Source organism: Kogia breviceps, chromosome 18 (assembly GCF_026419965.1).
Source record: "Kogia breviceps isolate mKogBre1 chromosome 18, mKogBre1 haplotype 1, whole genome shotgun sequence".
In the NCBI taxonomy this organism is placed as follows: domain Eukaryota; kingdom Metazoa; phylum Chordata; class Mammalia; order Artiodactyla; family Physeteridae; genus Kogia; species Kogia breviceps.
The window spans coordinates 27,909,666-27,936,316 of record NC_081327.1 but is presented as its reverse complement, the minus strand read 5'-3'; the positions used below and the strand labels follow the sequence as shown (position 1 = coordinate 27,936,316).

The window sequence follows — 26,651 nt, the reverse complement described above, 5'->3', positions numbered from 1 at the left end:
TTACGGTCCTGTGCCCTGTCTTTGTCAGCACTACCCCCAGGCCCAAACATACCATCGAGGCAAAAACAGCAGAGTTGCTATGCAAATGGATCTTCAAGGCAAGGCGCAGACCCAGATTTTCCCTGTAGGTCCCTCTTGTATGGAAACTGCACCAACCAAAGGTTGTCCTGGCCCTGGTGGTCTTTGAGTCACTGGGAAATTTCCCATTGAACCTCCACCCCCCGTACTAGCCCAAAGCGAAGGCTTTTAAACCCTCACCTTTTGCAAGTCTTCCCTCTAAACACTGTCCCACGGAAGTCGGGATGGGATAAAGGTTCTTTCAAAGCAGACTAGGGAAGATTGAGGGGGAGGAGAAAGCAGGCAGTGAGCAAGGGAAGAGGAGACACCAGGCCCACTCTGCTTCCCGCACAATTGTGCTGTGAGCCAAATCTGGCCAAGGTCGGAGAGGACTGGCTAAACCCAACCAGACAGACATCCCTCAGAGATGCCTGGGAGAGGCTGGTGTATCTCCCCAGAGCCTGGGCAATGTTATTTCCTGGGGCGAAGCAAGTCACAAAGGATGAAAGCTGATGACTGAATGTCTGGGGCAGGGTGGGAGGCTTTGCCAGGAGGTGGAGGTGGAGTGGTGGAAAGGGAGGAGGGGAGGAGACTTGGCTGGTTTTGCACAGACACATCTCTTCATTTTTCCAGACTGGAAAAAGCTGTTTGCACTGTGCACATTTGCAGAGAGTCACAGTATTTACTACGCTTCCTGGCTCGACAGATTTCTTTCTGTCATTCAGTCAGACGCAGCTTGTATTTTTCGTAGCCAGAGCCGAACAGACCGTGGAGGCTCTTCCCCCACGTTGTGTTCAAAAACACAGCACGAGTGACTCTGAAAGCCCGGCTCACGTGGGCAGCAGGAGCGGGTGGTGGTAGCGTGTTGTAGAGATAAAGACCCATGTTTAGAAAAACACTGTCTTCCCCTTGGAGGGGTTTAATGACGCTCCTTGTTTTCCCCGCACACATTGTTTTTTGAGCAGCCGGAAGAACCAACTGCTCTACTAGAAACTGATTCCTGCCCTTTGCATGTGACTCTCGGTTATCCATACTGACAGCGGTGGGCAGCTCAGGGGAGTGGGATAGTTTTTAAAAGTGGTTAATAATAATAGAGAAAATCCTTTCTTGCCAAAATCTGCCCATCCAGGGAAAGTTATCTGTTGAACCACTGTACGCTTGCTAAGACATTAATTCAATCCAACAAACATTAACTGAGCATGCCCCATGTTCATGGTATGGTGACAGGGGTGGAAGTGTCCAAGCTGACCACAACCTAACATGCATTTTACCTTTTTATCTTTTTTTTTTTTTTTTTGCGGGCCTCTCACTGTTGCGGCCTCTCCCGCTGCGGAGCACAGGCTCCGGACGGACGCACAGGCTCAGCAGCCATGGCTCATGGGCCTAGCCGCTCCGCGGCATGTGGGATCTTCCCGGACCAGGGCACGAACCCGTGTCCCCTGCATTGGCAGGCGGACTCTCAACCACAGCGCCACCAGGGAAGCCCCACTTTACCTTTTTAATAGAAAACGGCGTGTGAGCCCAATGGCATTCACAGCCAGTGGTGGAATTCCAGGCACTAGGGATGGGCCAGGTCAGTAAGGAAAGTCTGTCGGGGGTAGGAGAGGGGAGAGCTATCCCAAACCCCTTCACATCATACTCCTAGGTCCCTATATGTGTAATGCCAGCCAAGCCACCACACTGGGAGTATAGTCATCAAATCTTGCTCAAAACCTCAGAGTCATGCTGCCCGAGAGTCAGAGAGTGGGTGGGTGCCTCATCTTCAGAGAGGACACAATGACGTATTCAGGCAACCTCTGACCTCGCCAGCCAGGGGGAAGGTAAATAAACAGATACCCTTGATGACACAGGATAGCATCACCTGCTGGAATGGAATAGAGCCTCTAACTTCGTCCTCTTCTTGGGTTGGCAAAGCACAGAGTCCTCTTGCATTAACTTAAAGAGAGAAAGGGCCCACCCAGACTTCTCCTCAAACCTGCTTTTGAGCCAGGAGCCTTGGGACTTGGAGGGGTGGAGGCAGGCGGAGGAAAGTAGGGGAGGGTTTTTAGGGGACCAAGGGAGTCAGGGGAGCTAGGAATTCTGTACAGTCCAAGTTGACGGTGCCAGATGTAGCTCAATTTTTTTTTTCTTTTAAAAGACTACTATGGGTTTCCTTTCCAAAGTGGAAATGCAGGGATGGGAAAATGAGTTTCAGTTGCTATGGAAACAGGAGTTGGCTGGGCCTGTAGGAGCAGCATCTGGAGTAGAGCTAGTAGCCGGGAACCTGGCCCCAAGACAGAGGGAGCTTCCGGCTGGGGATGAGACAACAACAGCCTCTAGCAGGAAGGAGAAGGAGGAAAGATGAGAGAAAAGGAGACAGAGACTGTGTCTCCAGACATCGCAGCCTGTGAATTCTGCAGCCGTTAGCAGGGATACAGAATGGGGTTTGTGTGTGCATGAGTGTGAGTGGCTGTGTTGTGTGTGCATCCCCACAGGCCAAAAAAAATGAGAAGCAAAATAAATCCAATTCCTGAAAAAGAATGGCCGAGAAAGCCCTAAGACAGCTGAATGACTGAAGAGGAGAGGCCCGCCATTTAGGAGCCTTCCAGGAGGTTGTGGGAAATGCCTGAACAGGGACTGGCCCTCACATGCTGTGCTCCCTCACCTTTTATCCTCACACAACTCCTCAAATTGAAACTGGTGTGGGCCAGCACCACAGCCGACAAAATCCCCACAGGGTTAGCAAGACTACGGGTGCCGGTAAGCTGGTTGTTCTATTTCATCTGCACCTCTCCATAACCGTTTTTGTTCCAGGTAGAAAGTATCCATGACACTGGGACTCTGGGGTCTTCTAGCCTGAGGCTTTGAAGGGGTCTGGATGGTCTCAACATCATATTCTGGGGAGATGCTTTGATTAGGCCTATGGTGACTTTAGGCCTTTGCTGGATCCCTCAGCAGGGCCCACCTGAGAGAATATTATGCCATTCCCACTCCTACCCCAGTAACAGGGACCACCCAGGCCCTCTCCTCCCACCACGTGGTGGTAAGTAGATAGGGAGACCTCACATTTATGAAGGGACTCCAAGTTAGCCTTTTGACACTATATAATCCTATCACTCTCTCTATATATGCTGCCCCTGAGAAACACTGAGAGGATCATACAGTTTAAATGGACCACCACTCTGGTATCTTGTTTTGTATTTCTTCATTTTGCAATGTATCAGGAGCCTCAAAAAGTAGAAGTGAGCACAAAGAAGAATAAAATATTTAGGACTAAACTTAACCACGGAGGTGAAAGACTTGTACACTGAAAAATGCAAAACATTACTGAAAGAAATTAAAGAAGATACAAATAAATGGAAAGACATCCCATGTTCATGGATTAATATTAAGATGACACTACTACTCAAAGTGATCTACAGATTCAATGCAATCCCAATGACGTTTTCTGCAGAAATAAAAAAGTCCATACTGGGCTTCCCTGGTGGCGCAGTGGTTGAGAATCCGCCTGCCGATGCAGGAGACACGGGTTCGTGCCCTGGTCCGGGAAGATCCCACATGCCGCGGAGCAACTAAGCCCGTGAGCCATGGCCGCTGAGCCTGTGCGTCCGGAGCCTGTGCTCCGCAACGGGAGAGGCCACAGCAGTGAGAGGCCCGCGTACCGCAAAAAAAAAAAAAAAAAAAAAATCCATACTAAAATTCATAAGGAATCTCAAGGAACCCCAAATAGCCAAAATGATCTTGAAAAAGAACAAAGCTGAAGAACTCAAACTTTATGACTTCAAAACTTATTACAAAGGTACAGTAATCAAAACAATATGCTACTGGTATACAGACAGACATATAAACTAGTGGAATAGAATAGAGAGCCTAGAAATAAACCCTCACATATATAGTCAAATGACCATTATGACCTTATTTCAACAAGGGGCCAAAACAGTTCAATGGGGAAAAGACAGTCTTTTCAACAAATGGTGTTGGGAAAACTGGATATCCAAGTGCAAAAGAATGAAGTTGGACCTTCACTTTATGCCATATACAAAAATTACCTAAAATGGATCAAAAACCTAAACATAGGCTCTGAAAATGTAAACTCTTATGAGAAAACATGAAAAAAAAAAGCCTCATGTCATTGGAATTGGCAATGATTTCTTGGACATGACAACAAAAGCACAGGCAACAAAAGAAAAAATAGGAAAACTGAACTTCATCAAAAGTAAAAACTTCTGTTTATCAAAGGACACTACTAACAGAGTGAAAAAGCAGACTGGGGGAAAATATTTGCAAATCACATATCTGATAAGGATTAATATCCAGAATACACACAGAACTCCTGACTCAAAACAACAAAAAACTCAAACTGATTAAAAATTGGGCAAAAGATTTGAAGAGACATTTCTTCAGATATTCAAATGACCAATAAGCATATGAAAAGATGCTCAACATCCCTAATCATTAGGAAAATGCTAATCAAATCCACAATAGAACTACTAATGAAAAACAAACAAACAAACAAACAAAACAAAATAACAAGTGTTGGCAAGGATGTGGGGAAATAGGAACCTTTGCCCATTGTTTGTGGGAACATAAAAAGGTGCAGCCACTGTAGAAAATGGTAGGCAATTCCTTCCTTCCTTCCTTCCTTTATTTATTATTTTTGGCCATGCTGTGTGGCCTGTGGGATCTTAGTTCCCCGACCAGGGATTGAACCTGTGCCCCCTGACTTGGGAGCACAGAGTCTTAAACACTGGACCACCAGGGAAATCCCAGCAATTCCTCAAAAGATAAAATAGAGAGTTATCTTATGATCCATTCTGGGTATATACCCCAAATAATTAAAAGCAGAAATATTTGTACATCCATGTTCATAGCCATATTATGCACAATAGCCAAAAGGTGGAAGCAACCCAAACGCCCATCAACAGATAAATGGATAAATCAAATGCTGTATATGCAAACAACAGAATATAATTCAGCCTTAAAAAGGAAGGAAATCCTGACATATGCTACAACACGAATGAACCTTAAAGACATTATATGAAGTGAAATAAGCCAGTCACATAAGGACAATGATCGAATGATCCATCCTTATATGTAAGGTACCTAGAGTTGTCAAAAATCATAGAGACAGAAAGTGGAATGGTGGTTGTCAGAGGCTGTAGGAAGGAGAAAATGGGGAGGAAATTAAAATTAATTAAACAATTAAACCCATTGTTTAATGAGTATGGAGTTTCTATTTAGGAAGATGAAAAAGTTCTGGAACCACCCGGAGATGGATTGTGATGATGGCTGGTTTTAAAACAATGTAAATGTACTTAATGCCACCGAACTGCACACTTTAAAATGGTTAAAATGGGGGCTTCCCTGGTGGTGCAGTGGTTAAGAATGCACCTGCCAACACAGGGGACACGGGTTTGAGCCCTGGTCCAGGAAGATTCCCACATGCCGCGGAGCAACTAAGCCCGTGCATCACAACTACTGAACCTGCTCTCTAGAGTCCGTGAGCCACAACTACTGAGCCCGTGTGCCACAGCTACTGAAGCCGGTGTGCCCTAGAGCCCGTGCTCCGCAACAAGAGAAGTCCCCGCAATGAGAAGCCCGCGCACCGCAACGAAGAGTAACCCCCGCTCGCCACAAACAGAAAAAAGCCCGAGCGCAGCAGCAAAGACCCAACGCAGCCAAAAATAAAATAAATTTTTTAAAAATTAAAAATAAATAAATAAAATGGTTAAAATGGTAAATTTTATGCCCTGCATATTTTACCATAATTAAAAATATACATATACCGGTACATAAAAGTGGAAGTGACCTAGGGTCAGCATCTCGACCTCTGAGGAGTCCAGTTAGGCCCAGTAACCACCGAGGAAATGGCCCTTCCCCTAATTCTTCTGTCTTGTCAAAACTTACCACAGGTGCCGACAAGACCACAGGCTGGTGTGGGAGCCCAGCGTGCGCAGGCGGGAGAGAAAGATGAACACAGACAAGGATTGCTGAGGAGGACGCAGGGTCTAAAGTGGTAAGGGCTTTTGGGCAGGAGTGGACACAACTGCCAGGAGCTCTGGCGGTTCAGTGGAGGAGGGAGGCGGGACTTCTTGCTTGGCTGCTGAGCGGTGTCACAGAGGAAGTGGTGTTTAAGGGGGGTTTGAGGGAGTGAGGACGTGCAGCTGTGTGAACTGGTGGAGGGCATCTAGGTGAGTTGTTTGTTTCGCAGGCGTGTGGTGTGACTGAGGGGCGGAAGTTGGGAGAGGAGGCTGGGTTGGCAGGGAGGGGAGGCGACCTGGGAGAAGGGTATCCTATCCCGGGCAGGAACTTCTCTGCCACACCAGCCTGTGGTCTTGGAAGGGAAGCACTGTAAAGGCATACTTGGCCTTGATTTGTAACGTTCTGGAGCCAGATGCAGACGGATTGTGAACTGACAATAATAACAACTTCTAGTGACAGAGTACTTACTAAATGCATCTTAATAACCTTAAGTGGCAGGTAGCAATCTCAGCTCCACTTTCAGCTGGGAAAACCGACGCCCCAGTGATAAAGCAACCTGTCAAGAGAGAGGGCGCACGTACACACACAGACACACACAGACACACACACAGCCAGTTAGTGGTGAGGCTGGAGTGTGAACCCAGGCCTACATGGGTCCCAAACTGGAATACATATAAGAAAGCCCTCAGGAGCTAGTTTAAAAACATAAATTCCATTCCCAGTAGCCAAAGCTGGAATAATTTGAGCAACAAAACAAAGTAGTATTGGATTATAGCCTGGGGTATAAAATAAAATCCACAAGTCCATACTATTACAAATTTTTAAAAAAATTAATCAGTGGGAGAGAAGAGCCCAAACTCCCATGAAGAATTCTAAATAAATTATGTAGACACATGACCCTAAAGTACGGGGGACAGACTGCCCACTCCCTTAAGCGTGGGCTGCACATAATAATCTTCCTGGACTTCCCTGGCGGTCCAGTAGTTAAGACTCTGCACTTCCAATGCAGTGGGTGCGGGTTCAATCCCTGGTCGGGGAACTAAGATCCCACATCGTGCACAGTGCAGCAAAAAAAAAAAAAAAAAAAACTTCCTTCCAAGAGAACAGTATGGAACAGGGGAAACAGAGTAACTTCACAGAGAAACCTGACAAATGCTACCTCAGCCAGGTGATCCAGGGTAGTAGCAACAGTGGTAAGTCATGTTGATATTATGGACACGTCATGTGATGTGATGAAAAAAGGCACTTTATTTCTGTGGTCTTCCTCTCCAAAACCCATAACCCTAGTCCAACCATGAGAAAAATATCACACAAATTCCAATAGCAGGGTATTCTACAGTACATCTGACTGGTCCCCCTCAAAACTGGCAAGGTCATCCAAAACAAGGGAGTTCTGAAACACTGTCACAGCCAACAAGAGCCTAAGGAGACACGACAACTAAATGCAATGTAGGACACTGGACAAGATCCTGGAATAGAAAAAGGACATTAGGTGAACACTAAGAAAATCTGAATAAACTATGGGCTTGCATTATTAACAATGTATCAGTATGGTTCGTTAATTATAACTAATGGACTATGGGTTAACAAACGGTTAGTAGGGGGACCTGGGTGTGGGGTATATGGGAACTCTCTGTACTATCGTCTCAATTTCTCTGTAAATCTAAACTGGTCTAAAAAAATAAAGTCTATTGAAAACAAACAAATTCCTGGGTTGACCCTCAGAACCCCTGGCCTTCTGGTGCGCATTTGCACAGCTGTAGCGGAGCTGTGAATGAAGTCAGGCGCACCACCTGCCTGGTGACAGACTGAAGAGAAGCAGCAGATACAGCAGAATCTGCAGGGAGGGAGACAGTTCACTCCAAGGACACTGCATGCCTCTCCTCCATCAGCCTCCTTGAGGTTAGGGACTGGGCCTCTCTCATTAGACTGGCAGCTTTCCTAATGTGAGAAGTGGATCTCCCCTGTCAGACTGGGCAGCCCCTGAGGGCCAGGGCCCACTTTTCCTCTTGAGGAGCTCAAGGAGGCCCTTCTCAGCAGCCCCAGGAGCCACAAATTCTCTATATGCATTTTATCTTCCTTTATGTAAGTCAAGGTTCTTCATATGAGTGGGAAAAGAGGTTATGCACAAAACGTACATTTTTAAAAATTGAAGTAGAGTTAATTTACAATGTTGTGTTAGTTTCAAGTGTACAGTAAAGTGATTCCGTTATACATACGAACATATACGTGTGTGTATATATATATATTCTTTTCCATTATAGGTTATTACGAGATATTTTTTTTTTTTGGTACGCGGGCCTCTCACTGCCGTGGCCTCTCCCGTTGCGGAGCACAGGCTCCGGACGCACAGGCTCAGCGGCCATGGCTCACGGGCCCAGCCGCTCCGCGGCATGTGGGATGTGGGATCTTCCCGGTCCGGGGCACGAACCCGCGTCCCCTGCATCGGCAGGCGGACTCTCAACCACTGCGCCACCAGGGAAGCCCTATTACAAGATATTGAGTATAGTTGCCTGTGCCATACAGTAGGTCCTGTTGTTTAACAAAATGTACTTTTTTTTTTTTTTTTGCGTTACGCAGGCCTGTCACTGTTGTGGCCTCTCCCGTTGTGGAGCACAGGCTCCACGGCATGTGGGATCTTCCCGGTCCGGGGCACCAACCCGTGTCCCCTGCATCGGCAGGCAGGCCCTCAACCACTGTGCCACCAGGGAAGCCCAACAAAATGTACATTTTTTAAAGGCTGGCAAAAGGTCTGCTTGCTCCAAAATAACAGGACTCCTAACTCTTTGGATAAGCATAACCAATGCTCATAAGCAGCAAACTCAATAATTTGGATTTAGTGCCTTAAGCCTCCTCTTCCACCCCCTCCCTCTCCAGTCCCCCCTGTATCCCAGTCCTCAGCAACAGACGAGTGGTAACAGTAGTAACAGCTTCAAATTGTGATGCTGCCGATTCTATAATGGAGCAAAACTCAATATCCCAGAAAGCTGCTTCTTGGTTGCAAGAAGCTGTTACTTGGAGGTACACAGCAAGTCACCCCAAAATGTGGGGACAGTGTATCAGTAGAATGCATACAAATTGTCTGTGATGACTGATCTGCAAAAGTTCTTAAGGACAGGACAGGATGTGCCTCTGGACAAAGCAGGAAGAGCAAGGCCTGGAAATCAAATCAAGACTTGACAATGGAAAAAAAAAAAAAGCCAATTGTATTAACATAAGCTGAAAAATATTAGGTAGAGAGAAATGGTGATGTCTGAGGAGCTGAGAAAAGAGGGTAAGAAAGAGCAAGTCTTTGAGAGTCTATCTTCTCCCACATTGTCCAGGGTAATGAGAATCCCTTGAGCATTCCAGGCAGCTCAGAGCTTCCCAGAATTCTCTCTTGATAGGGATCTTAAGGTTGGTCCAGGGAGCAGTAGGAAGGCAAAGACTCGGTAATTGATTAGTCACGTCTATCACGAGCAGACATGGGGAATCAGGCCAGGAGTGCTGCCATTCTGGACCACTGTACCCCTCAGAGGACACAAATATCTTAGGCCATCCTGGCTATTAAAATCATTCATCTTGTTCACCTTGTTTGGATTCCAGGAATGCCAAGCTTCTAAGTAGAATCTGGCATCCCCTGTGACTTTCCTACAGGGGAAAGAATGGGCAGATAGGCTGACATGAAGTGTTCAGGCTGCTTCACGGTGCTTGTCCCATTGTGATTTAATATATTTGTGGTCTGGCTTCCTCACCAGGCTGCTGTGAATTTGGTGATTCTGTCCTTTTTAGCCTGATCAGTTCCATGTGCACTAAAGGCACTCCATCTCTGACCCGCAGAGCATGAGCCGCAGCCTCCAGCCCCCTGTCATCCTGGCCCTGAGGGGTTCTTCTCCTGACATTGCCAGCCAGCTGCGCTTTGCCACGCCAATCACCCCGACCACAGCCCGCTACCCCGAGCCCGGAATGAGCTGTGGGAGGCCTGCAAGAAAAGTGCTACAGCGACCAAAGTAAGTTCTGTTGGAATAAAAAAGAATAAGGAAGAAAGAGATCCTGTGCTTGGGGCAAGACGCCAAGTACACATGACCGGAAACAAGCGGAAGGAATGGGCAATGTTTAATCTAGAGCAGGGAAGATGGGGGGTGGGGGCAACCAGTTCCCTGTCACCAAATACCTGAAGGGCTGCAGTGATGCAAAGGGGAGAGATTTGTTCCCTGGGGCTCCAGAAGAAAGTATGACAACCAAGGAGTGGCAGATACAGGGAGAGAGATTTCGGTGAGATAAAAAAGCGGAACTTTTAAAGGCAGTTTTCCTTTAATATCAGTCGTTCAAATATCACCACTTTCATTTTTCTTCTTTCCTCTGTCACGTTTGTGAGAAGCAGTGTAACTCGGCGATTAGGAACACAAACTGGGACAGAAACGCTTGGGTTCACTTTCCAGTCCTGTCACTAGCTGCATAACTTTGGGCAAGTTACCTTACCTTCCCATGCCTGTTTTCTCGCTAATAATAGTACCTACCTCAAATAGTACTTAACCCATGTGACTGTGGTGAAGATTGATTAAATTATACATGCAAAGGGCTTAGGATAGCGCCCAGCACACAGTATGCGCTCAGCAAGTGGTAGCAACTATTATTTTTTATTATAATCTCATACCACTTATACTATTTATTTATTTATTTATTTATTTTTTGCGGTACGCGGGCCTCTCACTGTTGTGGCCTCTCCCGTTGCGGAGCACAAGCTCCGGCACTTATACTATTTTTAAGTAGACACATTATTTATCTAAATTTATTTGAAAGGAAACTTTATATTACTACTGTAAAGGCAAAGCCAGAAACACTTGCCATGTATAGATGGAAACTGTACAAATAAACATAAAACAATGTTATTAAATCTTAGCTAGCTACTGTTGCCTGTTCCATCCCCTGAATTTGAGGACTGCTGCCTTTTCCGTAAGAAGGGAGACGAGCAAGTGTTACAAAAACGGTCTGGTCCTTCACTGAGACCTCTTTTGTTGACTGTAGTCAGAAGGCAGAGTCTGGCAAGGTTAAGGAAGTGAAAGGCCAGTGTGGTTGCAGCTCCTGCTCTAGGGAGAGAGGCAGGGCCGGATCAAAGGGACGGTTTAGAAAGGAAATACCTCTCCAAGAATGAGGCTTCGTCATCTTTAGCACTACAGTGCTCTGCCACATCGAATCATCCCACCAGGCACCCAGTGGTATGATCAGCACACTTCAAAAAGCAGTCAGACACATTTCATAGACCACCGCGCTCCCCAGCGCCCCCCGGAGGAAACCTGCAGACAGTTTCCGGACACACTCCCTGCCTCTCACTTCTTTCTACTCGAAGACATTTTCTGGCGGCAGGCTGCGTACTCCCGACCGCACGCAGAAGTTGGGGGTTTGCTGGGACGCACAGTGTCTCCGAGCAGCCCCAGAGATACTGAGCCGTTTGCCGCAAGGTAACTCACTCATCGACGCATCCTTTACTGGCTCTCCTCCCTTCTCCGGTCCGTTTCACTCTCACTGGGTTTTCTGGGATCACCTCCCAAATGAATTCCGGGCATCCAAGTCCTGGTCTCATGATCTACTTTGGAGAAACCCCAGCTATGGCACAGTTTAACTGTGGTGCTTGAGAAATGGGTGAGAATGTTCCATGGAGATTCATGAATCAGGTAAGAATTCAACCAGGAGGACATTTAGTCTCCTTCTGACACTTAGGTCAATGATTCTAGATCGAGTCAGCAAACTACAGCCCACGGCCCCACTGCCTGTTTTTGTACAACCTGTGAGCTAAGAATGGTTTTTGATCTATTGCTCCTAAAGGAAAAACCTAAGGTTAGGTTTCTGCAAGCCTCTGGTCACATTTTCATCAACAGATCAATACCTAACCTTATTTTACGTGTGTTTCTGTTTCAGGACCCCTTATTTAATATATGTTGTTGATTCATTCACATTGAACTCACAGCCAATACTACTACAACTCATGCCTGAACAAAGCTTATCTAACACACATTTTCTCCATAAGGCACATCACAGCCTTCTTGTGCTTGGGAACACTGGACAGCACTTCAGCACTATGTTTGGGGGTGATTTTAAACAGCAAAATCACCAACAGAAAGCACAAAAATGCAAAACAAACAAACAAACAAAAAACACCATGGCACTAAGGAGACCACAAAAAGGACACTTGTTCACAGTTCTGAGAGCTGAAACAAGAAAGCGGTGTCATCTTGTTTTGACCTCAGCTGGGAACACGTGTGTTGAGCGACTCAAATTTTTTGCCACTGTTTGCGTCCACGAATGACCATGAGAAGCGCTGTGGCTATTGATTTGGGGGTTACAAATAAATTTTAGCGAGTGGGAGAATTTGCAAATATGGAATCTGCAAATAATGAGGATCCAGTATACTTTCTTCCCATTTCTCTCATTCACTAGCGTGTGAGTTCACTGAGGACTGGTTTACCTCTGTCTTATCGTTTTATCTCTAGCGCCTGGAAGATAGCCTGGCACATAGTAGGCTCTCAATAATAAATCCAGTTTAAATGAACACATGAGTCAATTCAGTGAAAGTGCTTCGTTGGCAGCAATGACAGCAGGCACCACGAGCTGCCCTGTACTAAGTGCTTTTTCTGTTTCCTCTGTCAACAAGGGAAACGGCAGATTATTGTACTTTTGCCATGGGCTCTGGAATCAGACTGCGTGGGTTCAAACACAGGACCTGCCTTTTATTAGTTATTTAACCTCTTATTAGTTATTTGACCTCTCTGAGCCCCAGTTTCCTTCACTATCAAATGGGGTAGTTATAGTAGTAACTTGTGGGTTATGGTGATGAGTTGATGTGGCCATGCGAAGAAAGCATTTAGCACTGTGCCAGGCACAGGCAGGTCCGTAGTAAACATTACCTCTTATGGGCAATAATTCCCATGGCAACTCTAATAAGAGTTTTTATATTATACTATCGTACCCATTTTGCAGACGAAGGAACTGAGGCTAGGAGTGGTTCCATGAGTTTTCAAGCGTCACACAGCCCAGGAAGGGCTGGCTCTGGGAACTCCAAGCCTATGCTCATAACTGCTTTGGTGTAAATGTAGCATTTACTAATATGATGAGGGCTGCTCCAGGAGGCCCCCTGAACTTTTGTAGGATCTGGGTAAAAAGAAACCCACCTCTCTCATGAGTCTTTTCTCATATTCTACATCTGTGTCTTTCTGTTCCCTGCCCACTTTCGAGTTCAACCCTTTCAGAACCAGCCCTATTGGGAGGGAAGATGTTGGTTTGTTATCTTGGGTTTGACAGCTCAAAGGTGGAGATATTTCCTGCTTAAAAGGCATGTTAAAGAAGAAGGAGGAGGAGGAGAAGAATCAGCATTCTGGGCTGCAACAACCGTCCTCCTTTTTCTCTAACCCTTTAAATCAAGGATCCTCACACTTGGCTGCTAGCTGGGAATCTCCTGGGAAGCTTTTAAATGTCCAGATGCCCAGGCCCCAACACAGACCTCCAACATCTGAGTCTCAGAGGCAGGTGGGGTGGGAGGGAAACGGGGCATCAGTATTTTTTAATGCTCCCCAAGCACCAATGGGCAGGCAAGTTGGAGAAATGGTGCTTTGGATCTTTTTAGCACTCAGCTCCAAAGCTGAAGTCGCTCTGGGTGGCAGTAACTCTTTTCTCCTCCTAGGACTGGCTGTTCGGGGATTCGGGCAGTCTCTCCAGAGGAACCAGCTAGTGGAGGATGTTTGCGTGCGAGCGACCTGGCATCCAGCTCTGCCCCTAGGCCCAGCTTGACGACTGCGGGTCTCCAGGTCCGCACAGGCAACGACACGTGCGGCCGCTCCGACCTGTCTGGTCGTCCGCGGAGACCGTCGGCAGGACTCGGCGGCCGCCACGCTGCCCACGCCTCACCACAGAGGTTCGCGGGAAACGCCCGAGGCTCAGGAATCCTACCTTGACTGTCGGCGCTGCCCTCCGGTGCCCGCAATCCTGAGACTCCGGTTCGATCTGTCGCCGGGCTCCGCGGTCGTTTTCGTCTGCGCCGGAGAGGCGCCCACTAGAGCGCAGGCGCCACCTAGTGGGCGCGGGGCGCCGGCTGGGAGGTGCGAGCGCAATCAGTCTCGGGCGGAAATGCAGCCCGGGCTTCCCAATTGGGCGGTTTTCCTACACGCTGCGCGCGCCGGGCGCAAATCCCGGCTGGGTGGGATCACCTTCACTCTAGAGAGCATTGAGAGCAGAACTTGCTGAACTTTCTTTTGGGTGCACGGAGGGGCAGCCAGGCCGTGGCTGCTGGCCTGGAATGCATAGTGGGATTTTCCTGGCGGGACTCAGGGATCTTGCCTTTCATCCAAAAGCTTTCAGTACACCCCAGTGTGGCAGAGCCTCTCGTTAAAATGCACTGTGAGCATCAGAAGATGCAAAGGACTGAGTTTCTCTCAAGCCCAGGGAGGCATTTTCCCTACTAGCAACCCTATCTTTTTGCCCCGCCTCACAAGCCTCACCTCCCCACCCCCTTGCCCTCCAACTCTGTTCCCTCCTGTCTCTTTAGCTGATCTTTATTAAACACCCAGGCTTTGTCACACCCGGAGACACAGGTCCCTAAGGAGCTGGCAACCCAAGTTATGTTTCTGACCCGGGTGACATTGACATTTCTTTGGTTGAGGCCTTCCTTGGCACTACAGGACATTTACTTCCCTCACTCCCTGGCGCTAAATGCCAGTAGACACCTCATAGTCATTGTGACAACCAAAACCACCCCTTCATATTTCCAGTTGTCTCCCAGGTTGGAGGAGCACTGCCCTAGGCTGAGAACCTATTAGCTGATTATTAAGGTCAGGAAAATGGTGGCTTACTGAAAGTATGTACATTTCATTTATTTCTTCCTTAAACAAATGTTAGCTGAGCACTTACTATGTGCCACACACTCTGTGTGTGTGTGTGTGTGTGTGTGTGTGTGTGTGTGTGTGTGTGTGACTGGCGGGGGCCACCCCCAACCTACGTAGGGCTGGCTCGTGCCCTGGTGAAGGTGAATCGGTCAGAGAAGTGCTGACAGGTACACTTCCCATTCTGTCACTTTAAAGTGTCTCTGAGTCACTTCCAGTCCTTGCAAGCGCTCCCTCCTCCTCCCCTACACACCACCCCACTTTGGCCCAAAGCTTGCCCAAGCAAAGACATAGATTATAACCTCTGCAAGTCTGATGCCAGGCATCACCTGATGAGGTTAAAGGTTTCCTAAGGACTTTAAAAAGAACTCTCCACCGAGTTCTTCTAGCATTTTGTTCATTCCCACTAATCACAGTGCTTTGGAAACTGTGGTTATCAACAGGTCTGTTTTCTGCATAGGTTCTCCATAGGTGATCTCCTTGAGGGTCTGTGCCATGTTGGATAGGTAAAAGTAGTGTCGATAATAATAATAATAATCTGTAATGTATTAGGCACTAAGAATTTTAGATTGACTAGTTGAATCCTCACAATAATCCTATGAAGTAATCACTTTTATTTTACCCATTTTATTGATGAAGAAACTGAGACTCATAATGCTTAAGTAATTTGCCTTGGGTGGGAGAATTAGCAAGCGGTGTGGCCAGGACCTGAATTTGGATTGCCTGCCTGCAGAACCTTTGCCTCTGAGCACTCCGCTGCTGTTGATGGAGCATCTGGGTAACCATGCCGGGCACTGTGTTTTAGATACGGGACAGCATGAACAAGGGCCTCTCATTTTGATCCCTCTGTGCTCTTGTTCTGTCCACTCTTTCCTTCAAAGGGAGAATTTGGTGTGCTGCATTTTGCTTTTTAATAAATTCATAATGTTATGAGATGTAGCCTATTTTTAATAGGTGAGGGCTTGTTTATCTTCTAGAAGGTTGCTCCATTAAAGAGGGTGAGGGAAATCCCCTGGCCGTCCAGTGGTTAAGACTTGGTGCTTTCACTGCCATGGCCAGGGTTCAATCCCTGGTCGGGGAACTAAGATCCCTCAAGCCACGTGGCTTGGCCAAAAAGCAAGAAAGAGGGTGAGAATCCTCTATTTTCCAAAGTGGATGGAGCTGGAAATGGGTCACCAGGGGCATGGGCAGGATGTCAGGACCCTGACAGAAGGAGGGGTAGAGAAGGAAGGAAGCTAGGATGCCAGAGACCAACAACAAAGGGGCAGGTGCCTATCCCAGGAAGGTCACTTGGTCGTGCGAGGCTGGCCCTCGGACTAAATGGAAACTTGACTTTTGGGGTCATATATGCTTACAGCAGAAGTAAGTTTAGTCACTTTTTGGTCATGAACGGCATCTGCAAACCCTGCCAGATATTATGAGGTGTATCAGCAGGATGACATATATGCTGTTTCATTGACTCTTCCCAAAAGTCCAGGAAACTGAGAGTCAGAGAGGTTAAACAACTTGCTGAAGGCCACACAACATGTACACTGTAGAGTTAGTATTCAATCTCAGTTTCTTCTCAGGCTGAATCTGATGCTTCTAATCATGACCATTAGCTGCCTTTCCATAAACAAATGGTAAATTGAACTGAACTCCTCAGGAGGGATTTGCAGTTTTTTGTTTTGGCCAGGATGTCCTTTCCTCCTCTACCAGACAATATTCTGCTTATCCTTCTGAGTCCAGCTAGAGGAATCCCTTCCCTATCCCCTTTTCCCAGTGTGACCTTTTTCCTGTATTAAAGCACTTCCTGCATTCTGCCTCATGGTTTAATTCCCTGCAAAGATGTTGCCTTCCCCAACAGATTCTATGCCCTGAGAAAAGGATCCACGTGGATTGTGCTAGATGGTTTGTTTACCACTCCACATCTGCTCTCCTTTTCCACCCTGCTCTGCATCCTGGGAGGGTGACCTAAATGGGCAAGACCGAAGGCTTCTATGTCCACTGGCCTCAAGTTGGGTTTGGCCAATGGAAGCCCTGGGAGGGATTGGAAGGAGGGAGGAAAATGAGGTTGGGGTGCTTACGGCCCCAACTCCCTTCCTGCAGGGTGCCTTGGGCCGGCCACTCTTCTGCGCTACAGTCATAGCTGTAAGGTGACCCTCTGCACACGGCCCCCTCTGCTTCCACATCCAGGTCTCCTGAATTACAATTCACTAAGGTTCTGGAAACCGCGCAACACCCCACATGGAACCTTGTAGCATGTGGCTCAATAAACAGCTGTTAAGCTAAATTAAGGGCAGGTGTGTTTGTTTGTTTGTTTGTTTGTTCAAATGAAAAGCAGGAGAGAAAGGATTTTAAATGATCTTGAGAACTAGGACCAGATGGCAAATAAGCTCCTAGGCCTCCTGGCAAACAGTTTTTATTTATTTTTTTGTTTGGATGATCTTAACATTTTTTCCTTAAATTACTATAGAGCAAATTTGACTTTAAAAATTTTCAGGTACAATTCTATGAATTTCAACACGTGTTTAGATTTGTGTAACTACCACCACAATTAGGACACAGAACACCAAAAACCCTTAAGCCATCACTTTGGAGTAACACCACCGACGTGTTCTCCATCCTTATATTTTTGTCTTTTTGAGAATGTCATATAAATGAAATCAAACAGTAGGTAACCTTTAGGCTTCTTTCACTCATGAACATCTTTGAAATTACGTTATGTGTAATGACAGTCTTTCCTTTTTATTGCTGAGTAACACTGTGCTGTATGAATGTACCACAGTTTATCCATTCACATTTGGGTTGTTTCTAGTTATTGATTATTAATAGAGCTGCTCTAAATATTTGTGTGAACATAGGTTTTCATTTCCCTAGGGTAATGTTATGGACTGGATATGTGGTCCCCCCCAGATGCATATGTTGAAACCCCAATCCCCGGTGTGACTGCATTTGGAGATAGGGCTTTTATGGAGGTAATTAGGTTAGATGAGGTCATCCCTAATCTCACTGAACTAGTGTCCTTATAAGAAAAAGGGACACCAGAGTTCTCTCTCTTTGTGAGCACAGGGGAACGACCATGTAGAGATGCATCAAGAAGGTGTCCATCTGCAAACCAGGAAAAGAGCTCTCACCAGAAACCAAATTTGCCAACACCTTGGTTATGGACTTCTAGCTCAAGACCTGTGAGAAAATGTCTATTGTTTAAGCTTCTGAGTTTGTGGCATTTTGTTACGGCAGCCTGAGAAGACTGATACAGGTAAATAGTCTATGGGAAATGTATGTTTAACCTTATGAGGAACTGCCAGACGGTTTTCCAGAGTGGCTTTACCATTTTGCATTCCCACCAGCAGCATATGAGAGTTCCAGTTGCTCTGAAGCTTTGCCAACATATGGTATTATCATTAGTTTTTATTTGTGTTTTTTATGTTGATATTTTCTGTGTGCTATGTTTTGTAGGTGGTAAAAGTCAAGGAAGCATTTTATTTTATTTTTATTTTTAAAAAATATTTATTTATTTTACTTATTTGTTTTTGGCTGCGTTGGCTCTCTGTTGCTGTGTGTGGCCTTTCTCTGGTTGTGGCGAGCGGGGGCTGCTCTTTGTTGAGGTGCGCGGGCTTCTCACTGCAGTGGCTTCTCTTGTTGTGGAGCATGGGCTCTAGGCGAGCGGGCTTCAGTAGTTGTGGCACATGGGCTCTAGAGCAGAGGCTCAGTAGCCGTGGCGCACGGGCTTAGTTGCTCCGTGGCGTGTGGGATCTTCCCGGACCAGGGCTCGAACCCATGTCGCCTGCATTGGCAGGCGGATTCTTAACCACTGCGCCACCAGGGAAGTCCCAAGGAAGCATTTTAAAGCTGAAAATATTTTGAAAGTATCCTACTGTGGTCCCAACCATCATTGGGTGGTCCATTTCTCTTTCCTTATCTTTCTGCTGACCTCATTCTATTCCTAGGGCAACGTCCCCTAGGCAGAGCCAGCTAGTGATCTGGCAAATTAGAGTCTTCATCAGAGGTGAATCCATCTCTGAGAAAGTTGAGGAAGAGGTTAGGTGTGGGTAGGTCTGGCTTTACAGGCCTTATGCTTCATTTAAACTTCTGTTGTCACCATCTTGAAATTCTTAATCATTTTTGAACAAGGACTCCCATTTTAATTTCACATGCAGTCCTGGGTGTGAGTGTCACAGACAAGACAAGGCTGCTCACCAGGTTCGCTCAGAAAAGGGCCCTCATCTGTCTTACCAACCACACCTCTATACTCACCCAAGCCCAACCTGAGGGTTTTATCTGTCTCCTTGGTTCTCCTGTTGCCTGTCTTTTGTGCTGACTTGGGATAAGCATGACTAATTTGGAGGCTTCACAAGAGACTTGTTGGCTTAGGATCCCAGCATTCAAACGAGGATTTGCCTTAATTAGGGCTTCTTAACTGGAAGGCAAATGGAACCACCCTACTTGACACCCTCAAAATGTACTTTGGCGTTTATATGGGAGAGGTAAATGGACAGCATTATAATCTCCTCTTAATTGTCACTCTGTCAGCCCGGCTGGCAAGAAGCTCATTCAAAGAAAGGTGATTTACAGGGAATCTTACCACATTCCTGTGGATCACTGAAGGCCTAAGTCCAGGAAGATGAACGGTGTTAACCAGAAGCAGCGGGGGTGGCAGCAGGAGGGGACAAGGAGTGGGAAGGTCACAGGGTGTGCAGGCAGCCTCCTGAGCTGGCTGCCAACCACGTACGTGACCTCAGGCCACTGACCTAACCACTCTGGACTCAGTTATTCCCCCTCTAGCGTGGCTTAACAATACTCCTTCATAGGACTGTTTGATTGTGAGGAATAAACGAGAGGACGTGTGTAAAACATCCGAGGCTGGCATGTACCCACCCCTCTGGAAGTGAATGGAGTTGGTGTCACCTTTGACTGCTGTGTGCATACTCAGGGAAGAATACAGTCTGTGCTTCTCTGAAAATGTACTACATGGACCTGCTTGATCCTCTTTGCAGCTTCCTGGGAGCTGCACCAGAATTATCGGGCCCCTTTTGGAGTTAGGAAAAAGAAAGCGAGGTGATCAGAAAATAAAAGAGGAGTCAAATATAGAGCATTCGTTCACACCTTTGAAAACTTTTACCCATGTGTCCCAGATTAAAAGAGCAATGACAGGGCTTCCCTGGTGACACAGTGGTTAAGAATCCACCTGCCAATGCAGGGGACACGGGTTCGAGCCCTGGTCCGGGAAGATCCCACATGCCGTGGAGCAGCTAAGCCCGTGCGCCACAATGACTGAGCCTGCGCTCTAGAGCCCGCGAGCCACAACTACTGAAGCCCGCGCACCTACAGCCCGTGCTCCACAACAAGAGAAACCACCGCGATAAGAAGCCTGCGCACAGCAGTGAAGAGTAGCCCCCGATCGCCGCAACTAGAGAAAGCCTGTGTGCAGCAACGAAGACCCAACACAGCCAAAAGTAAATAAATTTATTTTTTTTAAAAAAAGAGCAATGACAGGCCTACCAAACTGATGACACCTATGATGGTTTATGAAGATGGCTCGGTGGGGTCTTTAAAAGAGATAAAATGAACGTAGTGATACAGTGGAATCCGGATGACCTGGGTTCTAATCTCAGCCCTGCTATTTCCAGGCTGTTAGACCTTAAATTATTCAACTTCTCTGTGCCTCAGTGTCTCCATCTGTCACATGAGGATTAAATAACACAACCTGCCTCTTAGAGTTGTGAGGATGGAACAACATGATGAATGTACACTGTACTTGGTACCAAGTAGCACTTGGTACCTGCTAATTTGTTTATTTATTTATTTATTTATGTATTTTTCCTTCTAGTTTTATTGAGATATAATTGATATATAACACTGTATAAGTTCAAGGTGTACAGCATAATGTTTTGGATTTTACACATCATGAAATGATCATCACAATAAGTTTAATGAACATCCATCACGTCTTAAAGATACAATATTAGGGCTTCCCTGGTGGCGAAGTAGTTGAGAGTCCACCTGCCAATGCAGGGGACGCGGGTTCGTGCCCCGGAATGGGAAGATCCCACGTGCCGCGGAGCGGCTGGGCCCGTGAGCCATGGCCGCTGAGCCTGCGCGTCCGGAGCCTGTGCTCTGCAACGGGAGGGGCCACAGTGGTGAGGGGCCCGCGTACCGCAAAAAAAAAAAAAAAGATACAACATTAAAGAAACAAATTTGTGTGTGTATGTGTGTGATGAGAACTCTTAGGATTCACTCTGTTAACAACTTTCATATATAACATACAGCAGTGTTAATGCTTTTCATTACTTACATGTTTGGGTAAACCCTGGAGTCCATGATCTTAGTCCCATTACTCAACCCCGGGTGGAGGTGGCATTCTAAGGTAGGGGATGGACTCCAAGCAAGGGGTCTGTGAGTCCCAGAGCTGGATATGACCCTGGGACACGGAGGAAGGGCACAGCTAGTTGCTTAGTAACAGGGCTTTCTTTGCAGTGGAGAGGGCTGGTGTTTACAGGTAACTAGGTGGGGGGTTGTAATTTGTAAAGAAGAAGTTACCGGTTAAACAAAAGGGAATTCTTCCGATGGAATGAATAGGGCTTGGTGCTAGCAGGAAGAGCCCCCTTCCAGGCCCTGCCCATCCCACAGATGGGGCGGCGGTGTCATTATGCAGATTGGACGGGTGTCTTCCTGTGACCATAGAAACGGAGCCCGTTCTCTTTCAGCTGTGCTCTGAGGAAGGGCTGTTTAACTCTGGCACCTGAGGATCAGCCACACGGAGCGTCCTCACCTCGGCACATCCCAGGGCACTCACCGCCTGCGTCCAGCTGAGATGGGATGCCACTCCAGCAAGAGCACCAAGGTGGCGGGGGAGTCCCAGGAACCCGCAGAACAGCCCGAGGGACAGGAACCAAATCTGCGGGCTGGCACAGAGGCAGCAGAGGGCAAAGACGCCTCCGTGAAGGATGGTGCCCCTGAGCAGAACTGAGATGCTTCCCTCTGGATTCGGACCCTCACCTTATCCGTGGAACTGCCTCTGGCCAATGAAACTCGGGACAAACCCCATCCTGAGAAGCTCCAAAGAGAGGGAGGAGAGAGAAATCCCCGCCTTTGGGAATTCAGGCTTCAGAAATTACCTTCATCGGGCTTTGCTCTGGAGCTGAGAGGGAGATGCGGCCACGGGGAGTCCTATTTCCCCAGCTCTCCGATAGAGAGGACGAAAGAAGTCTTCACACATCCTGGGACTTTCCCTGAGCTTCTGGAAACGGGGGCGCCCCAGAGCAGACTGCTCTGGCTCTGGTGAATCTCTGCTGCTGACCTGTGACTGTCTAGTGACCCTACCCCCTTCCACGTGCCTCACTTTTTTTCTGAACTCTGTCTGTGGTCATAAGCATCGATGGGGATGTGTTGTGGCACTCGGTTTCTTTCTTTCCTTCTTTCTTCTTTTATTTTATTATTATTAGTTTTTTGGTTTGTTTTCTTCTCTCTCCTTTTTTCTAATAGCTGGCTGAATAGCCCGTGCCCATCGCAGGAAGGTTTGGGGTTTGGCTCACTCCACACTGTTTGTATGAATACTTTAATATTTAACTTGGAGAATTGGTAATGAATTATGGGAACAATCAGGATCAGACTGTGATCATGAATATGGGAGACAACAAGGCCTTTTGCTCATCCAGTAAGTGGAACACTGAGTGCTGGTGGGAAGGAAGGAGGAGGGGTTCATGTTCTCGGTTTTTTAATCCCCGGAAAAATGTCCCTCTGCTGATGTTCCTGTGTCTCCTCACCCCAAGAGTCTGTCAGTCGGAACACGCTAGCGTCTGAGCTCTATGTATCCAGCCTTTGGAACTATTTCGCTGTTTACTGACATGGCTGTCAGCTTCTCTTTCTCCCCCCTTGCATGTGTTTTGTTTTTAATTCGACCCCAAAGCATTTTAATTTGAAATCAAATGGATATGTTTGCAAATAAATGATGACATAACACGTTTGAAAGACCGGAAGCCGGGATTAGAGGATCAGCGGGGAAGTGTGGGTGTGATTCTGTAGGACGCAAATGAGCAAAGGGGCTATGGAGACAGCACGTTACTGGAAATGACCCTTCTTTTTGGCCATCAAAACCTCAGAAACTGAAGAGGATTCTTTTGAGAATCTGGTAACTGGGGTAAAGAGCAGGAAAGAAGGAAGGACAAGAAGTAGAGCAATTCGGCCTGCAAATTGACTGCAGAGCATTCCTTCTGCTCCAGCGGAGCCTGACGTCTTTTAGGGAGGGAGCAGGAGAGATGGGGCCTCCTCAGCTGGCCTGAAGCCCTGCTTTTTCCCTGGGGGTAGGAAACTTGCAGTGGGCCAGGAAACAGGCCTGGGCTTGCAGCTGGGGATCAGGAAGTTTGGGGCCTCTTTCTACAGCTTTCTGGGCATAGGCCAAGCTCTGGTAACTGCTTTCAATTTTTTTTTTTTAATACAATTCTGTTTTTCTCCCTCCTCCCACCTAATGGAAATTCACCCTGCAAAATAGGACAGTGTCTGGTAAGAAGCTGCTCACAGTATACACCCTCAGGACTCCTGGAAAAAGTTCTCAGCTGGTGGTGAGGTTTTGAGGCAGGGTGGTGCTTATTTCACCAGCTCCTGAGGGGGGAAACTCACACAGCTTCCTCCTTAGAAGTTCAGAAAACAGGGTGGTTTGTTTTGCTGCTTCCTTCTGGGATGGTGTAAAATGCTTGTTTAATTAAATTCAAGATCCCTGAGGGTTTTTAAAACTGGATTCTTCATCCACCTCCAGCTGTGGCAGGCAGCTGCAATTTGCCAGGAAGTTAATCTGTAACAGGAAATAGGACCCAGTTTCTTTGTAAGGACATTCCAATTGTGCCATTGGGGCCCAGTATCACTCATCATCTCCCTCTGAGGCTCAAGTGCCTGGTGAAAGTGGCCAGAATTATGTTTACTCAAATGAGCTTTAAACTCTTTAAAGACAGGTCTGCATAGACTTGGCCCATAACTTGAAAGCCATCGCTCTGGCGCACTTCCAGTACTGGAAGAGGAGGAGTTTGTTTACTAGTCACCTTTCTATCCACCTATCTCTCCATCTATTCATCCATCCATCCATCCATTCAACCTCCCATCCAACCAGTCCATTCAATCTATCTATCTGCCATCTGTCTATCTATTTACCTACATACTTACCTTCCTACCTACCCATGCATTCAGCTCTTCCCTTGGATTTTTCAGTTATGTGAGGCAATAAACTTCCCATTTGAAACCAAATACATTCATTAAGCAAATATTTACTGAGTTTCTACTCTTCTCTATCACTCAATCATTTATTCCTTGCTTTATCCATCCATTAATCCAGCAGTTACCAGAATACTACTACTCAGCGCCATACTCCTTATTGTTAATAGAACGTTGAAGTGTGCCTAGTAGGAGCACAGCCTGGAGCAGGGTGGTTCCGAGAGACCTTTCCAGCCTAGGTGAGACCCATGTGGAGCCTTTAAGAGTAAGTAGGAATTGGCTAGGGAAAGAGGATGAGTGTTTCAGGAGAAGGGGAACGTATGAGCCAAGATTGGAGGCTACATCAGGCATGATGTGCAGTGTTGTGGGAGCCTGAAGGGCACATCACACAGTGACAGGGAGGTGAGGTTTAATAACTAAAAGGATCAGATCACGAAGGGCCTTATGCTTCATACTTAGAGGCTGAGAGTTCATCCTAAAGGTGATGAAGAGTCCACTGAAGGACTTTAGGTAGAGGAATAATGCCAGGATGTCAGTTGCTTTTGACTGCTTTGTATCTTGCCTTCGGGTAACAAATCCCATCTTTTCCCTTTGGGGAACCCTTTTCTTACCTACTCTCAGTTTACATGACTTGCTGATCCCATTCTGGGACTCAAGGCTGAGCGCTGTATGTGCCTGGTCGAATTGACTAATTCAAGGAAGGGCATCTGGCCCAAACCCGTCTTCCTGGAGACTTTAGGTTGTCACAACTACGAAAGAAGTATTCACTTTCTTTTGGAGTTAATAAAATTGCAGGATTTTAGCTTGGAGCCTCTTAATGGCAATCTTCTCACCACTGGGGAGGGGTCTGCTTGAGAATGACGCCACAGCAGATAGTGGAGCTGAGAGGAGAGACATATTCCCAATGAACTTGCTTGCGCAACTGGATCCAGCCATGCCAGAAGCTGTTACCACCCCTAAGAAGATTTACACAAGGCAATAAATACTCAGGTTTTTTTTTTTTTTTCTGAGAGTGGTTTAAATTTGTTTCAATCATTTTCAAAGAGTTATGAGTAAATCAGACCAACTCAGATTTATACTTTAGGTAGAATAACTTGGTAGCTCGTTTAAGAATGGAGTTGAGAGGGATAAGGCTAGAAGTAGAAACACCAATTAGGAGACAATTGCCTGACCTAGGAAAAATATATCAGGTAGCTATTACTATTAATACCTGTTTTGCAACCAGCCACAAAATCTCAGTGGCACACAAGCATAAGCTTTTTCATGTGTCTATGAGTCACTGATTCAGGTGATCAAGGCTACCTGAGGAGTGTTCACGTGACAAATAGCAGGAGCACAAGAGGCTGAGTCCAACTGCACAGCCAGGGTCATATCCTCTATTATTCCATTGCTCACAGCAAGTCACGTGGCCAAAACCAATATCAACAAGGGAGGGAAGTGCCCTTCTCTCTTGGAGGGTGAGGGAGTGTATATTTGCTAAACAATAATCTACTCTGACACAAAAAGGAGAGTGAAGAGGACAAATTCAAGCAATATTTAGGGGATAGAATCAGGTGGTTGATTTTACATAGGGGTGGAAGGAGAGAGAGAAGTCAAGGTTTCTGCTTGGGTGATGGGGCCTTTGATGGTGCCACCACGTAAGAAAGGGACTCTGGGAGGAGGGGCATGTTTACAGGGAAGATCAGGAGTTCAGTTTTGGAAGGGTTGAGTTTGAGATGCTAACGGGACAAAATAAAAATAATTCTAAGCTTGGTGATGGATGTTATCTAGACTTATTGTGGTGATCATTTTGCAATATATACAAATACTGAATCATTATGTTGTACACCTGAAAGTAATATAAAGTTATATGTCAATTATGCCTCAATAAAAAATAATAGCAAACAGTTATATCACTCTTACTGTGTCCAGGCATTGTTCTAAATGCTTTACATATAGGACTCGTTTAATCCTCTCAACCACTGCATCTTCTTTTTGCAGATTAAAACACAGAGGAGTTAAGTAATTTACCCCAGTTCTTTCAGCTCTCAGAGACAGAGCTGGAACATGTACTAGGCAGTTTGGCTCCAGAGGGTGAGACTTGGGGAACTCATTTGGGAGTTGTGGGATCCTCTTGGACCCCCCAGAGTTGGTATAAAGATTATTTTAAAGTGAAAACATTTGAGCACAGAAGATGCAGAAACAAATCGTTTACAAATTTCCCTTAGCTGCCTGAAATTACGAAATACAGCTGCCTTTAAACCCCCTCTGAGGGAGTTTCCTGCGAATATAGCTGCCAAGAAGACAAGAGTGTCCATTCTCATTAGCATCAAAAAGCCCAAAGGAACCTCCCATACTCTCCCACTGAAGCCCTAAAAATCCCCCTTTTGTTAAATTGATATGTATACACCTTTCCTTGGGGCTATTCCAAGAGTTTTCCATTACTGGGAGCTCCCACAGGCTTGTGTGAAAATAAATCCTGTCTTTTCTCTTGTTAATCTTTTTTTTTCTCAGTTAAATTATCAGGCCCCCAACTGCTGGACGAGAGCTAGAAGAGGAAGTTTTCTTCCCAACACTTTCGGCACTAAGGATGGGATGGTTGGGATTCCCCACTCT

General features: G+C 46.5%; 3 protein-coding genes across 12 annotated transcripts in view; 2 read left to right on the top strand and 1 right to left on the bottom strand.

Moving 5' to 3' along the window:
• CHD9 (chromodomain helicase DNA binding protein 9) overlaps nucleotides 1-14,122 on the bottom strand; it is a 244,763-nt gene extending 230,641 nt beyond the window's left edge. For 8 of the 9 annotated variants that reach the window (XM_059043684.2, XM_059043692.2, XM_059043691.2 and 5 more), the window contains exon 1: nucleotides 13,942-14,122. The gene's annotated coding sequence lies outside the window, so the exon portion shown is untranslated. Of the gene's footprint in view, nucleotides 1-5,943; nucleotides 6,108-13,941 lie in introns of those variants that run through there. The other variant, XM_067020095.1, reaches the window with a different exon arrangement.
• LOC131744334 (uncharacterized) lies at nucleotides 6,160-17,143 on the top strand. Of its 2 annotated transcripts, XM_067020101.1 has the most exons (3): nucleotides 6,160-6,227; nucleotides 9,838-10,007; nucleotides 13,676-17,143. In XM_067020101.1, the coding sequence occupies exons 2-3, from the start codon at nucleotides 9,841-9,843 to the stop codon at nucleotides 13,944-13,946; spliced, it is 438 nt and encodes a 145-aa protein (XP_066876202.1). In that variant the 5' UTR covers nucleotides 6,160-6,227; nucleotides 9,838-9,840; the 3' UTR covers nucleotides 13,947-17,143. The 2 variants fall into 2 exon arrangements, with proteins under 2 accessions (XP_066876202.1, XP_066876203.1); XM_067020102.1 differs by lacking the exon at nucleotides 6,160-6,227 and having other exon boundaries at nucleotides 9,802-10,007; nucleotides 13,676-17,139.
• A 4,367-nt stretch (nucleotides 17,144-21,510) lies between these two features.
• On the top strand, nucleotides 21,511-25,907 carry CHD9NB (CHD9 neighbor). The gene has a single exon (XM_067020389.1). It carries the CDS (start codon nucleotides 21,667-21,669, stop codon nucleotides 21,820-21,822), a length of 156 nt encoding a protein of 51 aa, XP_066876490.1. The 5' UTR covers nucleotides 21,511-21,666; the 3' UTR covers nucleotides 21,823-25,907.
• Nucleotides 25,908-26,651: the final 744 nt, after the last annotated feature.